The sequence below is a fragment of the Nipponia nippon genome, unplaced genomic scaffold, assembly GCF_047370975.1.
Source record: "Nipponia nippon isolate SJK-2023a ecotype South Korea unplaced genomic scaffold, ASM4737097v1 scaffold_8, whole genome shotgun sequence".
Classification (NCBI taxonomy): Eukaryota; Metazoa; Chordata; class Aves; order Pelecaniformes; family Threskiornithidae; genus Nipponia; species Nipponia nippon.
In genome coordinates this window covers 35894989-35910876 of record NW_028262402.1, presented here as the reverse complement: position 1 = coordinate 35910876, position 15888 = coordinate 35894989, and the positions used below count along the sequence as shown (strand labels likewise).

Below are 15888 nucleotides of genomic sequence, written 5' to 3'. Positions count from 1 at the left end.
CCGCGGGTGCTGCCGGGCCGTCCCCCGGGGTGGCCCCGGCAAGCGTGAGAAAGCCCGTCGTTGCCATCAGCCGCGGAGGAGTTGTCCCCGCTCCGCCCTACGTGGGTTTCAACGTTACCGGCACTCACAGGGGAAGCCTTCAGAAAAGAAAAAAAAAAGAAAAAAAAAAGGGCCGAAGAAGAGCAGCGGCACACGGGGCCGGCGGCAGCTCGGCGCTGTCGGGGCGGGCGGGAGTGAGGGGAGGCAGGGGCGAGACGCGGCCGGGGGCGCCGGGCGCCGCGGAGCGACGGGCCGCGCCGGTGGGTGGGTGGTGCCGGGGGGGGCGGGGGCCGGGCGGGGGCCGGGATCCCATCGGCGGGCGGCGCCGCCAGGGGAGGTGCAGCTCGACTCTGGCGGGGCTCCCTGCCTGCCCCGGGCGCCTCCCCGCCGGGCCGCCACACGTCCAGCCGCGCCGCGCCGGGGGAGAGCGGCGGCGGCCCCGCAGGTGGGTGCCGCGGGCGGGCCGGGAGCGGGGCGGGCCGGGAGCGGGGCGGGCGGCGGCTGGGGCCGGGCTGGGAGCATCGCTCTTGCCGCGGCCTCCGCCGTGCCCTGCGGAGCGGCGCAGCGCTGCCCCCGGAGCCGCGGGGTCGCCGGGCAGGTGCCGCGCTGGAGGGCAGGGGCGGCGCAGCGGCTGTGCCCGTCTCCTCCTCCTCCTTTTCTTTCTGTTCCTCTTTACTTCTCTTCCCCTCTTCCTCGCCTTCCCCTCTTTCCTTTCTTCCTCTCCGATCCTTCTTTTATTTTTCTTTCTCCTTCTCTCTTTCTCTCTTTATCTCTCCCCTCCTCCTTTCTCTCTTTCCTCCCTTTTCTCTCTTTCCTCCCTTTTCTCTCTTTCCTCCCTTTTCTCTCTTTCCTCCCTTTTCTCTCTTTCCTCCCTTTTCTCTCTTTCCTCCCTTTTCTCTCTTTCCTCCCTTTTCTCTCTTTCTTTTCACTTTTCCCCCCGTTTCCCTTTTCCCTCTCCCTCCCCTCTCCCTCTTCCTCTTCCTCTCCCTCTTCCTCTTCCTCTCCCTCTTCCTCTTCCTCTCCCTCTTCCTCTCATCTCCTCTCCTCTTCCTCTCCCTCTTCCTCTTCCTCTCCCTCTTCCTCTTCCTCTCCCTCTTCCTCTGATCTCCTCTCCTCTTCATCTCCTCTCCTCTTCATCTCCTCTCCCTCTCCCTCTCCCTCTCCCTCTCCCTCTCCCTCTCCTTTCCTCTCCTCTCCTCTCCTCTTCCCTTTTTTTCCTTCTCCCGTTCCTCCCCCTTCTCCCCCCTTTCTGTCTGTCGCCCTCCTTTGCCCCTTCCCGCGGCGGTGCCTGCCGGGGAGCCCGGGGCAGGCTGTTGGCCTCGGGGGTGTTGGGTTGGTGTGAGATCTGTTAGCAAGCACAGGGTTCAGGGGAGATCGGATGCTTTTGAGGTGTTGCAGTCCTGCCGTGTGGCTTTTTTTTTCCCCCTCTGTTAAACTTGCCAGAACTGGGAAAACCCTGAAGAAACCTCGGGTTTTTTTCAGAACAGCAAAGCTGTTTATAAGGTTGTAAATAGTTTTCTGTGACCCAAGTTGGGTGGGAGGACTCAGAAACCTGACAGAAAGCTCAGTTATGCTCTGGCACTTCGCCTCCTTTCAGTGCTGCTCAGAAAAGTAGATTTCTTTGTGGGAAAGAGGAGGAGCGGCAGTAGGAGGGAATTGCCGTTTTGGAGTCCGCAATTTTAAATTTCTTTTTTAATGGCATATGAGGTGGGCGACCTCAGAGTTGCCCAGAATTACAGAGTCAGAAATGGCAGTAAGAGAAGAGGGGACAAATCTAGCTTTTCGGTCTATCGACTGCAACTTGAGAATTCTTGTGAAAAATAATGCAGTATTTGTAGCTCAAGTTGGAGCTCAGTTACAATGGTACCTTGCTTTTGAAAGTAGGTGTATACAAATGAAAATACTACTTTTATTTCCTCTCCTCAGTGATTCTCTACTCTGCCTATAGTAAACATCAGTTACCAGCATCATCTCTTTCCTATGAATCTGAATTGTCTGGCGTAATACTTCTTCCCTGAGGCCAGAAGAGCCAAAAGTTGCTTAAAAAACCCAATTAATACCTTTGCTAAGTCTGTTCTCTTTTTTCTAACTTAGCCGAAATGCACTGGGAAGCATACAAGCTGAAGGTTTACAGTCTGCTGTGCTGAGAGTATGGTGATTTACTGAGCAAAATCCTGCTCTCCAAATTTGTTGCCACAGTGGAAAACCCACTGCTAGTCTTACGAAAAGATTTAATTTTGTTTTTCTAATAATCTCCTCCTGGTTTTCCTTTGGATTCCAACATAATCCAAAAGTTCTCCACTTACTTTGGTTCATAAACTCCTGAAACTTGAAAACACCTAACTTTATCAACCTAGAACTCCGTTTTAGGAAAGGTGAAAAAAAGTAATTCCACAGGAATGTAGCATGCCCAACCAGTACAACCGAAATAACTTGTGCTATTAGGTTTACTTCATAGCTCCAGGGAAACCACTTCATGCACTGTGAGGCATTATTATGCGCAGGATAATCGTGGCGCTAGTAGAGAAGCTTAATAAAACAAACAGAAACCTCATCGCATCTCAGAAAACTGTGATGGGTTGTCTCAGAAAGCTGTTTGCACCCACCAGGCAAGAACCTTGTAAATCCGAACAAAAGCTCTGTGTTTGGTAACTGTGCTACCAAAATGTTCCCAGCTGTGGATTCTCCTACCATAATCATACGTATTGTTCTTGATTAGATTTTTAAAGCCTTCTTTTGTTTGTCTTTTTGAGGGGTGGAAGGATTAGGCTGTTTTTCTACTGAAAAATCCTGTAAGGGAGTAGGAGGTGGCAGTTCTCACCCAGTATAAAGTTTCTGTGATGACAGTGAAAGTTACTCATTCCTGATGATATATACAGCACTATAAACTATAATTTGGGGGTTTTTTTGTCCGTCTTTTTGTGTATTTTGCAATGGAACCTACTTTCCAGGTAGTATCTGCTCCTTAGACAATAAAAAGTTGTATTTTTGAACTGTATTTTTATGTGCAGTTGTCTTGCAGGTCACATTAAACTCATCTCACCTGAAGTGAACTGTGAAAAAAACAAAAAAAATACCATATAGTCCCTCTTAGGCTGTAGATTAAGAGGAGGAAGTATTGTTTTATTGACTTGTACAATATAGTTAAACCTATGCACCTAAGCATGATGCTGATCCTTGTTAGTCCTGTAAGTACAAGAGACGTCTGTTCTTTTCAGAGGTTATTGCTGCTGCTACTATTTGTCCTTTAGCTCACTGATGAGCTGTAACTGTAGGCGTGCCTTTAAAACATTGCCTTCTACATAGGGCTAAAGAAAGCCTCCTCAGAATAATACTTTAAATGTTGTGCTCAAAGAGGGATCCAAGTACTCAAAAATTTGAAGCCGCCTCCTTCCCCCATGAGATTTAATTGTGGTTTAATAGAGATTACCTTTCCGGTAACAGAGTCTGCCAGCGTGTCCCATTCTGAAACACAGCATTGTCACAAGGCAGCAATTAGCAAAATTCTGTAGGTGGGTGTGAGGAGTGCAGCGACCACACTGTTCCTGGCAAAATTATAGTTCCTACATTAGAATAACGTGAAAAAAATAGATAGGCGTTTTACTTTGAAGTAGCCAGTATGTACAAATTATCTTGATGAACACCAGGCAGTTGTACTGGGTGTTAAATTGGGCAACACTACTTTAAAGATTTTTGCGGGTTTTTTTTGTTTTGGGATTCATGAGTGTACTTTCAGTGTTAGTTACCTGGAGGTAAAACATATATTTTCATCAGTACTAAGAGTCACAGACTTCTCGAGGTAGGAACGGGTCACTGAATGACTTTGCCATAATGGCTTTACTTCTTTAGTTGAAATTCCTTACTGTTACAGCTCTCCCTGTGGGACCTCTGAGAATGGACGTGAATGCAGGAAATCAGGCTTTGAGTTGTTCTGAGGAAGATTTACTTGATACAGTAGTACAAAAGAGTACTAGAAAGGCTACCGAAACTTGTATTTTTTTTTCAATGCCATTTTACACACTGAATGTATGTTCATGTGGGTTTTACTCATTTTTCAAAAGAGAAAGATTTTAGTGTGTCAGATTCCTGACATTTGAACATAAGATCTCCAAATAACCCAGGGGTTTGAATTTATTTTCATACCCACCCCCCTGAAAAACAGCTATCTACTTTTAGCTACTCTCACTATTTAATCTCCATGTAGTGGTAGGTGTAGAAGTACTAGTCATTTGTGAAGTTTTGTTTAAAGCTGCCTTCTAAGCTAACAAGGGACTAAAAATGTGTTATTTTCTCTACAAAAAGGAAGTGTCTTTTTCTAATTTTTTTTTTAAGCAGCTCTGAAGGAAAAGCCCTGCTCTTGCAGAGTGTTGTCAATAAGCAGACAACTGCATCCATGTGGAACCCTACTGCTGCCTCTGCATGTCTTTCAGAATTCAGGTCTTAGTCCCGTAAAGTCTAATAGTAACCCAAATACTCAGCTGATGACCAATTCTCATTTTCAGTAAGACTGAAGACTATCTAACGGAACAAACATGAGCACTTCCATTCAGTTGCAGGCGTGTCTACTTTCAAGATCATGCTGCTTGATATCATGGAAATGTTGAGTATATGTGACTCCGCTCTGTGTCTGGCAGATCTCTGCAGATAACCCTGCATCTGTGCAGTCTGTCTTTGGGCTTATGCATGTTTATGTTTATGCAAGCTGCTTACCACTTTAAAAATCACTTCCTCATCAGAACGAATGTTCTGCATAACTGAACCTGAATGGAAGCAGGTTAATTGTATAACTGCTTGCAGGACATGTATGCTTTGAAGCATCGTGGATATGCCCTGGTAAAACTCAAGGACTTTCCAGCAAATCCACTCTCAGTGGAGGGCTGCCTTCTGAAGTTTTGTATCTCCGGTGGAATTTGTGAATGGGGAAAGACAACAGCAAGGATCTGGTCAACACGTGCTCACTTACTATTCCCAGGGGTAGCTGAAGTTTCCTTATATCTTCCTTCCCTCTGAGGCAAGAAAAGGGAAAAATAAGTCAGTTCTGACCCTCACTCCCCACCCATCAAAACGATTACTTGTCTCCTGGCCCATCCCAACTACCACTTCAGAGGTGGGTGTACTCAGCACTACATTTTCCACTTGGCTTTTCTTCAATATGTTTCTGTAAAAACAAAAATCTCAGGTTGTCATGGATGGATGTAGGATACTAGGGCAGCTGTCAGGAAGTTTTCAAATACCTGTTGTAAAGCTTTGATTAAAAGCTGACGTGTCTGTGGACATACAATAGACGCCTGTGTAATGTTCTTGTTGCTGGGTCATCTCCAGTGTGGTTGTATGCCAGAAGTCACCAAAGCAACTACAAGACGGCAAACATCACCATCTGCTTTCTCTGGTATTTGTTAGAGGAAGCAGAATAGGAGGAAAAATGAAGGGACGGAGCTGGGTGCACATCAGTTCAGCAGCCCACAAGGCTGAGAGAGTTGTGGCACCAGAATATTGCAGCTAAGCCTGCGAGACCTAGCAGATCTTCCCTGCTCTTGTTATAACTGGTTTTGACCTCCTGACAGCCTCTGTGATGCTACCTAACTCTAAGCTCTTTCCTGCCTTTCTATCAGTCTTTCACAAGATTTACAGGCTGCTGAAATACCCCAAAGTACTTTCTTACCCTCTACTTACCCCCTTCTGAACTTCTGGTGCTGGTACCGGCCCATGGTGTATTTTGGAGGCTACAATGCTCCCTTTTGGATGCTGAATCGGTGCTTAACATCTTGCCTCAACAGTTTTTCAACTGATGTGAGAAAGGGCTGGAGTGCCAAAATCAAAAGACACCTGATTTTTTTTGTTCCTGTGCCACCAGCCCCTAATGATTTTCCTCTTCTCATGAGATGGGCCTCTGTACCATTTCACAGCAAGCCCTAACTGCTTTTTCCAAGGAAAAAAATATACTTGGCATAAAAATGTATGGTAATTGCTTAAAACCAAAAAATATCTACTTAGTTTGTGGTTTCACTCTGCTCTCTAAAGTACTTCAGACAGGATGGAGGACAGCCATGCGTTTCACGCGAGCTGGCATGAGGGAGGCCCTGCAATACCTGAGAACCGGGAATCCTGTTTTCCCAATCCTGACACTGTAACTCAGGCAAAATTAATATCCCCAGAGAGCGGTGCCACCCTAGCATAACACTGATTAGAGGCTGCCATTGCTTTTAGCCTCGTTTAGGAAGAGACACATCTCTCACTCTCAGCCTTATCAGTCCAAACAAGAGCCTGAAACCCATAGCCCGGGTTTGCTGGACTGCAGCATGGTGAGCAGAGATTTCCAGGGCACCACAGGGCCGGGGGCTCCCCATGGCGGGTCTGTCAGGGCAGGGGCTGGCAGCCAGGCCTGTCCCACTGCCCCAGCCAGGAACGGGGCAGCCCTGGCATCAGGCAGCTCCCTGGGGATGGGGACAGGCCGAGGCTGGGCTGGGACTTGGGCCCAGATTGTCAGGGCCCATGGCCAGGCTGTCGGGGCTGGAGACTGGCCATGCTATGGCATCACTGGGGTAGGGGCTGACAGCCCCGGGAGGCTGAAGTGGGGCCATGGGGGAGCTCAGAGGGGGCTGGTTGGAGCCATCAAGGCCTATTGGTGCCCTTGGGGCCCTGCTGGCAGCCATGATAGCTGACCACAGAGAGCTCCCCGGAGGCCAGCTGGTTTGATCTGCTGTCGTACCCCTCCTGGCCCGACGGGCGGCCCGCAAAGATGGGAGCAGGGCTGCTCCTTCCACCAGCAGCACGTCGTGATATCAAACCAGCTGCACCGTGAAACTGTAGCCGAAGAGGTCGGCTGTGCTGGCAGCCAAAGGCTGGTTTCCGTGTTGCTGGGCTGAGGCATGTGCCCTTCGTCCGAGCTGGTGTAGCAGCGCTCTGCTGGCTGTACGCCCTCGCAAACGTTCTTAGGACCAGCCCCGTGGTGTGGATATAAGGGTCCTTAATAACAGCACTGCCATTACGTGCTGCAGCTCCAGTCCAGCCTGTCTGTATAAAACCTCCACGGGAACTTGGGTCTCCCTCCAAGCTGTGGCATAATCTTGTAAAAGTGTTTTGTTTGGTTTTTTTTCCATGAAGACTTAGATTTCTTGTGGGATTTTCTGTTTGTTTTTAAGGATGGGTGAAACCAAACTTAACTACAATCACATGCTGCTCTGGGTTCGGAGGGTGCTGCTCCCTCCTGTCCGTGGCCACAGCCTGCCTTTGATGAAGGTTATTCCCCTTCAGCTGCTTTGGCATAAGTACCCATGTAGTCTATTGCTGACTCGTTTCAGTCAGTACCACGGGTCAGACTAATAATTTAGCATGTAGGGTTACCACAAGTTTATATAGTAACCAGGTAAAAACTTTACTAATGAAATCAGCTGTTTTACAGTAGCACCTTTACAGTAATATAAAAGTTAAATCAGAACTTGACTTTTATCAAGACAACTCCCAGACTAGCAGGTAATGAGTACTTGTTTCACAGATGAATAAACTAAGAGGCAGATGATTCAAGTGATTTACCCTCTGACACAGAAGAGGTGCCAGAAATGGACATTTAAACTAGGTATAGTAATCCTTTCCATAAGGTCTATTTAAAGAGAACACAAGTCTCTAGTAGAAATCAAGTTGAAATTATCTTGGGTTTGTGTTTATTCATACTGTACAGTTTGTGTACAGTACTACTGTTCAGCAGTGAAGAATAATTTTGGCAGGGAAGAGGGAAGTGGGCAGCTAACTCAGCCTTTGTACTAACTCTTCCAAATACCAGCAACTGCTCTAAGTTTCCCCTTTTAATGACTACTGCATCAGAAATACAGGCTCTGACTTGAGGAGGAGGCAGTAAAAGAAGGAAGCGGGTCAAGTACATAACTTCTGCAACTGAACTTCAGTTGAGAGCAAGACCAAGGCTGCAGCATAAAGTCTTTTATCTGTGGCTGCGCAAACCTCGTCCTGCTCTCCCACAGTGCAAAATGCTGCCTCTGACGCCGCATTCTCTAGTGTGCACACTAAAGCTACGCAGAGCTTGAGAAAAAAATGTCAAAAGCTTTACTGAATGCAGTCTGAAGCTATGTTAATGAGTATTGTAGGCTCGTAAAACTTTACAAAACAAAACCCAGGTATATTATTAGATGAAAGGTACCAAACCTTTTCTTGTCCTGTAAAGGTCAGCTTTTGCGAAGAATGGGGTATGATGAAGTTTCATGACTTTTTAGAAAAAGTGTTGCAAGCATAAACAAATAGTAACTTATTGCTAAGACCATTCAGAGGAAGCAGCGTGTCAGTGAGAAATGTGACTGTGGGGAAAAACCTCCACCTAAAGATAAGAGCCATGTAATGTGTAAATGTTTGCAGATCTCTCATTTTGGTATAATGGAAATGCAAGGTCTGATTATTCTGAGCGCAAAACAATATTGGAATTGCACCCAGCTGGGTATACAAGGCCTTTCTGAAAGAGATTCTTTATCCTGCTTTCAGTGAAGTTTATTCTAGAACAGGAACAGTAAAGACTTCTTAGCGAGCTTTATTCTTCAGAAATTGTAGAAGGTGAAGACTGCAGTGGTAGCTTTCAATAAAGAGACTGTCTCCCTGCATCGTAAAGAACAGGGAGGGGGTGGCAATCCTCTTGAAGTGTGTGTTACGCCACAATGCTAGTGCTTCTCTAAAAACTGACAATAGGATGAAATAGTAGCGCTAATGCTCATCTGAAAGAAAGAAGGATTCCAGCTTCTGTCAGCTAAAGCTTCACAAATATAAGTGTATTTGAAGTACATTTTAAGTTCTAGAAAAGTCTTCATTTCTAGGTCGGTAGGCAGAAAAGGATAACCAGTATCACAGGCTTCATCGCCTGGAAATATATACTTGATCGAGATTATGGAGACTATCACATAGCTAGTATCCTTCCTTTGTTAATTTCATATGTGATTGATATTATTTTTATTGGCTCAGATCTACTAGTCAAAACTAGCAGGATGTCAAGTAAGCAAGCGTATGGTAAGTTATAAAGCATGTTAAAACTTGCTCTAAATTGTGTCATTGTGTTTGATGCCACATTGTGAACTAAAAGTGGTAATTGTGGAATTTCCCTTTTAATTTTTTTTTTTTTTAATTCAAATTCAAAGTGTAAGACCTGATACTTAAAAGGTACCTCTGTATGTTTTCAGCTGTAACTGTACACTGGTTCACCTGGCTACTTACCTTAAGGGTTAAAATTTTAGTTCTTCCAATTTGACTTCACTATACACCTAAAACAGACTTTGAACAAATGTCCACCTCCCTAAGATAAATTAGAAATGCAGGATGAAATAATTACAGGTGTAACTCTGAAAACAAAGTACACTTTATAGTAAATAAGATGTTTCTGTAATGCTGTCACAAATAGTTTGTGGTCTCTGCCTGCTGGTGGCTTGAAATACAAAACATGTGGTTATAGTACTTCCTTAAAATACTGCTGATCATTATAGCTGTGCTAGACATTTGTGCAGGGATCCGCACTTTCCCCCTCACTTACTACATGTGGGTTAATTCCCCCAGTCAGTTTGCAATGCTGTGGGCATAGTGGTGGACCCAATGTGTAGTGCATCCTGGTGGCAGCATTACTACCAAAAAACTCTGTGACGCCAGGTCTCAGTTTCTGACATGCACCTGTTCTGAGGTTTGCAAGTAGCAGGTTAAAAGCCACAGTTTGAGAATTAAAAGCTACAAAGATACTGGAGTAGCTTAAAGAAAAGAAGGGGAAAAAATAAAAATCTTATGCGGAATGGCCTACAGCAACACCCAGAAGTGGACAGAGTGCACAGTTCTTTTTCTTAAACAAATTTTCTTACCCTTTTTTTTGGGTAGCAGTTATTCTTAGAGCTGTTCAGAAAGTTATTCAGAGGCACTAAATTTTTCCTGAAAGTAGTAAAAATGAAAGGAGCTGTATATCTCTCAAATACTTAAATATTTCATTAACTTATAAATTAATATTTTGGAAGACATTCTCTATAAACTGTTGGCTTTTGCAATTAGGGGTTGAAATTCAGACCTGCACTGAATTATTAGGCAATGACTTTGTGAGTACAAATGGCATTTGAGTGGCAATGTAAGCTGTTTAAGGATATCCTGTTCTTGATCAGTTTACCTGCATGAGGTAGTACTTACAAAAACAGACACCTAGTTCTGTAATCCAGTTCTAGACTGCAGTTTTCTCAACAGCTACAGCTGTAGCAGCTGCCTAACTGTGCAGTGATCCCTTCACAGGCTACTGAAACAGAAGAAAGGTTCTTAAGGGAAAACAGGACTAGCAAACAAAAAATGATGTAGTGCCTGTGAAATAAAGATGAAAGTAAGATTGGGATATTACAAATCTTGTTGCAACTCAGCCGTGCAGCATATTTCCACATAAAAGCAACTGCTGAATCATAAAAACAAGTGTGTTTAAACAATGGTAACACAACACTGCTGTGCTCTTCGATTTGTGCATTTGCCATGATTTAACACAAATCAGCTTTAGGCCGTAAGTATTGCCTTTTACCTTAAAAAGGTACTTCAGCAATTCAGTCACAGCTGTTCTTACAACTCTGAAAGTTGAGGAATTATGCTATGCTAATTTCTTTGTCCCCTTCTTATTAGCTCTTTCCTGGTAGTATTTCTGAGGTCATCTGCAGGATGTTGAAGAGTCTGTATCTCACATAAGAATCTTGAAAGGCTTCAGGGACTGCTTTCCTAGTGAGAACACAAAGCGCGACTGGCATCCGGGAAGTGAGCGGTAAGTTATAATTATAATGAAATCTATGTTACTGTTGAAGTGAGTATGAAACATTCTTGTCAAACTCTGAAGCGTGAATCAACATCAAATACTTCCTTCTCAGTAATGTATCTGACTTACTGGCTTTAATTTTGTCAGATGCAGCTCAATCAGCTCTGTTTTCTTACTGAACTTTGTTCTGTAGTCTTAGTACTATGGAAATAGTGTCTCATGAAAACTATCTCCCTCTCCCAATCTTCTTCTAGAAAAATAAACTAATTTCATTCATTAATTTCTAATTTTCAGCAGAATGTTTTTGGCTGAACTAGTCACCTTTTTACTGTCACTAAATAATGACATAATTATTAACCAGTGATTTTTTAAAGAAACTTTTTGGTCTTTGAATGACAGTCATATTTCATCTTATTTTAGGACTTTTCCTTCTATCTCCCTGACAAACTCACCAAATTCCTCAGAAACACAAGCTGTTTATTCTGAAGTTGTTGAAGCTGATATGAGCAGAGTGGAGGGCAATTTTTTTAGCCCTGCAAAGCTACCTGGTATTTGAAATGCTGAAGAGGAAATTACGGTTTTGCCACAACTCACGCTTCAGGCTTTTCTTGGGTGTAACTCTTATTTTAGTAATCATTTCGGTTTTGAAAGTTAACCAGAAGCAAGACTTCTTAAATCGGAGACATCTAGAGCTGACAAAAGAAGATCCTATTAGCAATGTTAACTGCACCAAGATTATAGAGGGGGATATAGAAGAAATTCAAAAGGTAAAGCTTGAGACGTTGTCAGTGTCATTTAAGAAACGCCCCAGATTAACAACAAATGATTATATTAACATGACAGCAGACTGTGCTTCCTTCACCAAGACTAGGAAATACATTTTGGAACCTCTCAGCAATGAAGAAGCAGAATTTCCAATTGCGTATTCAATAGTGGTTTATCACAAAATTGAGATGCTTGATAGACTTCTAAGATCAATCTACGCCCCTCAGAATTTTTACTGCATTCATGTTGATAAAAAGTCTCCAGAATCTTTTTATGCTGCTGTGAAGGGAATAGTCTCATGTTTTGATAACGTCTTTATTTCCAGCCAGTTAGAGAGTGTTGTATATGCTTCATGGAGCAGGGTGCAGGCAGACATTAACTGCATGAAAGATCTCTACAGAAGAAGTTCAAACTGGAAATACCTAATAAACCTCTGTGGCATGGACTTCCCTATAAAGACCAATCAGGAAATAGTAGAGAAATTAAAAGCCCTTAAAGGTGAAAACAGCTTGGAAACAGAAAAAATGCCTGTTTATAAAGAAGTAAGATGGAAGAAGCACCATGAGATTATTGATGGTAAAATAAAGAACACAGGCATAGACAAAAAACTACCACCTCTCAGTACTCCGATTTTTTCTGGTAGTGCCTATTTTGTAGTTAGCAGAAGATTTGTAGAATACATATTAGAAAGCAGCAAAATACTTAAATTCATTGAGTGGGCAAAAGACACTTACAGCCCAGATGAGTACCTGTGGGCAACAATTCAGAGAATCCCTGAAGTGCCAGGTGCAGTTTCTTCTAGTGACAAGTACGATGTTTCTGACATGAATGCACTGGCCAGGTTTGTCAAGTGGCAGTACTTTGAAGGTGATGTGTCCAAAGGTGCACCTTACCCACCATGCAGCGGAGTTCACATTCGCTCTGTCTGTGTTTTTGGGGTGGGAGACCTGAACTGGATGCTACGAAACCACCACTTCTTTGCTAATAAGTTTGACACTGATGTTGACCCTTTTGCAGTGAAATGTTTGGAAGAGTATTTGCGACACAAAGCTTTGTACCTGCAAAAGAACTGAAATACTGCATGCTCCTGTTACGAAACAGAGGTACAAATACTATACAGCTATGTACTTTGTGGCAATGCTGATGGTGGGTATGATGGTTCTCACCATGTTGATAGGGTGGTGATGATGCCCTCACTGCTTTGTCCATGGACAAGGGGAAGAGAAGACACGTCTCAAGTGGAGATGGGGATGCCTTGTGTGGCACACTGAGGCTTGGAACTTCGGGTGCAAAATTGAAGACAGCAATTTTTGGAAGGCCAAATTTGGAATATTTATTATCTAAAAGGTGTAATTAATGGGCTTCCTTTGGCTAAACTATTTGTTTTAAGGCTTGGAAAATGCATATTGTTCATGGTTATTCCTCAGTTTTTTCCCATGAATGTAATGGTAGCTGGAAAGGAAAGATGGGGGGGGGGGGAAGCAGCTGGACTGCACAGACACAGACTTCATACTAAGTACTGAAAGATCTCAGGAAAACATTAGAATTGATATGAAAAATATATGAAAGGGAATATACCAAAGCCAGCTGTCATAACTTAACTTAAATCTGACTGCTGTAGTTCTGTAATACGTAATTCTTAATCCTCCTGAAAATTTCGTCTTCAGCATGGAGTATTAAGGATTTGTGTTTAAATTTTTGTAGCCAAATCTTGCTTTTGTACTCTCACCCCCCCCACCCCCCCGATAATGTGATATAAAGTTTATACACTAGTTTGTAATTACATCTTCTCAGGGAAACTTCAGTTTTGTGCCTGATGAGTTAGACTTGTAATTATACACTTCTTAGTGTATCAGGAGTCTTGCTTTTGGATCCAGAATGACTCAAGTTTCTCAAAAAATTAAAAGAACTGCAGTAGTGTCTAAATGTCACTGATGGAACTGCTGGTTTCTGCTCTCTGTCAAGCACAACTTGAATTCCAGATTTTTTTAACACTGAGTATGCAAAAATAAAGATATTTTTCTAAATGGTACCGCCTCTTCCTACAATTAAAGTCCTTCTAAAAGCACCACCAAAAAATCGTAATGATGAAGACCTAAAATGTTTTTGCTGTAGGTTGCCATACACAATTGAAGCTGCAGCTGAGACAAGTCCTACCTTCCCTCCATATGTTCATTCATTCATGTGTCTATGCTTGTTTAGGTTTAGCTGGTGCAGCTGATTTTTATTTATTTGCTTGTTTTGGTGGAAGGGAAAGGAGAAAATCTGAATGAGTTTTGTTTCGGGTTAGGTCCCTGCTTAGTTTAGCTGCTGCAATGTGGCACAGAAGCATGGTGATGAGAGAACAGGACACTGTGAGGGATGATATTATTTCTTCCCACATCAATTCAGGTTTGTCATGCATAGTTACTGCCAGGTGTCTCTTCTTACTCCTGAGATGACAGTGGAATTCATTACAGGCACTAGCAAGTGGCAAAATAGACTAAATTTTTTGTTTCTTGAACTGTTGCTGTGATGGCAGCACGTGTTCCTTACAAGGGTAGTTTGTCATGAAGTTTCTCCTAAGGTGTGCCCCAATACTTAGGCATTAACATAAGGAACTGCTTACTGTTGGTCATGCAAACAGCTAGGGAGGCAAGCAATTTAATCTGAAATAAGGCCTATTCTTGCCAATCCCCTGCCTTCAAAACCACCTGAAAGCTGTTTAGGGAGTCTTGAGAGGCTCTCACATGATGCATAAACAGGTAATGAAAGCCTGTGAGCTGAGACAGCGGAGGGAAATACCCTGTCTTCCCCACCCTTTGGCTTTTCTACAAGAATGCTCTTATAGACAGTTGTGCTCTACCAGCTTTGCACAAGCTACAACAAGGTGTAACTTCACTGCGTATAGTCCCGGGAAATTCCAGGAAGTCGTATGATGTTTTTAGCATCAAGGAAGCTGTTTGTTTTTAAGAATTTCTACCTAAAGACAAGCTACATGAGTAGCTTCTGAGACTGGAACTGCTAGTTCGGATAGCCTGAAAAAGTGGTAATGAAGTTCTCTGCACAGGATGGACTGCTAACTCAATTGCTTGAAATCTGCTGGACAGCTAGAGCATCAACCCCTTTGCCCACTTATTCCAGCCTGCTTTGTAGCTACTCATTTGTATAATACAGTGAATGCCTGTCTATATGTCTCTCGTTAATGATACTGCTACTGTAGATAGATAGTGAAGATGCTACTTGACTAGGTGCTCCAAATGTTACTCTTTGGATAGAGTCAGGAGAGATCCTGTGTACACTCACTGTTATGTTCTGTACAGAAGGAAAAACAGGACACCATTGCTGTTTAGCGTACATTCTCCATAACATAAGGAGGAATTTCTTTTTCTTCTGGGGAAAGTGAATCACAAAAAAATCTGCCTCCCTAAAACGGGCTTGTAGAAGAGACACCCTGATCTAGTAGATTTTAAGTGGTCTAGAAAGGGAATTTCATGAAAAGAACTCAATCTGTTGAACGAATACTGAATGTGCCAAAGGAAATTAGTAGAGTAAATAAAGGTATTGCAACTACACATACAGAAAAGACACCGTAGCCTGTTATAATGGGTAGAGAAGGAAATGTAACCTAATTAGTATTTCACTAAATCTGCCAAGAAACTTAGCCAAAATAATCATCATCCTAGAAATGAGCAACTTTGTGCCACCAACAAAGCTCAAATAAAATCTAGATTATATCCCTTACTGACATCAGCAGTTGGTTTTTCATAACTTGTCTCAGTTTTCTACTAGGTGTTTAGAGGACTGGAGTAAAAGTCTAGTACCAGCTTGAGTGAACACGAAAGAAAAATGCTTCACTGATAATGCAGCAACAAGGTAATCTTGATGCTGTGCTGAAGATGCTGGGCTCTTCTTAGGAATAGCGAAAAGTTAAAACCGCAATGATTACAGCAATCTTCAACCATTAATTCTGAATACAGTCGTGCTCTAATACAAGAAAACTCCTGGTTTACTCTGATCACCTTCAGGTTCCCTCTCAGGGAAGAAGGCAACACACAGACCTGCACTAGGATTGAACTTGGAAGCTGGACAGAGGATAGAGCAGTTAAAATTGAAGGCGTACAGCTATGGTGCTGCCCAGGCCACTCAGAGTACCTGCTTTTTCCAGTTCCTCCTGTATGCACCCAGCTTACACCAGCACTCGCACCATGACCTTATCATCCTTTGGGCAGCTAGGAAGGAAACTGTTTTGCATTCTGCCTACTGAATAAGCTTTTTTTATTTTTCTGTGTTTTAAAGCTGGTTCAGTTTCTCAGACCAGCTCACCAGTGCTGAGAAGGAATGAGTAGCCAGTG

The 15888-nt window shown here is 43.4% G+C and overlaps 1 protein-coding gene across 1 annotated transcript; it reads left to right on the top strand.

Annotated features, from left to right (window-relative positions):
* Window positions 1–365: 365 nt before the first annotated feature.
* GCNT1 (glucosaminyl (N-acetyl) transferase 1) lies at window positions 366–13580 on the top strand. Its single transcript, XM_087742563.1, has 3 exons — window positions 366–484; window positions 10663–10798; window positions 11210–13580. The coding sequence occupies exon 3, from the start codon at window positions 11347–11349 to the stop codon at window positions 12625–12627; it is 1281 nt and encodes a 426-aa protein (XP_087598689.1). The 5' UTR covers window positions 366–484; window positions 10663–10798; window positions 11210–11346; the 3' UTR covers window positions 12628–13580.
* The last annotated feature ends 2308 nt before the right edge of the window (window positions 13581–15888 follow it).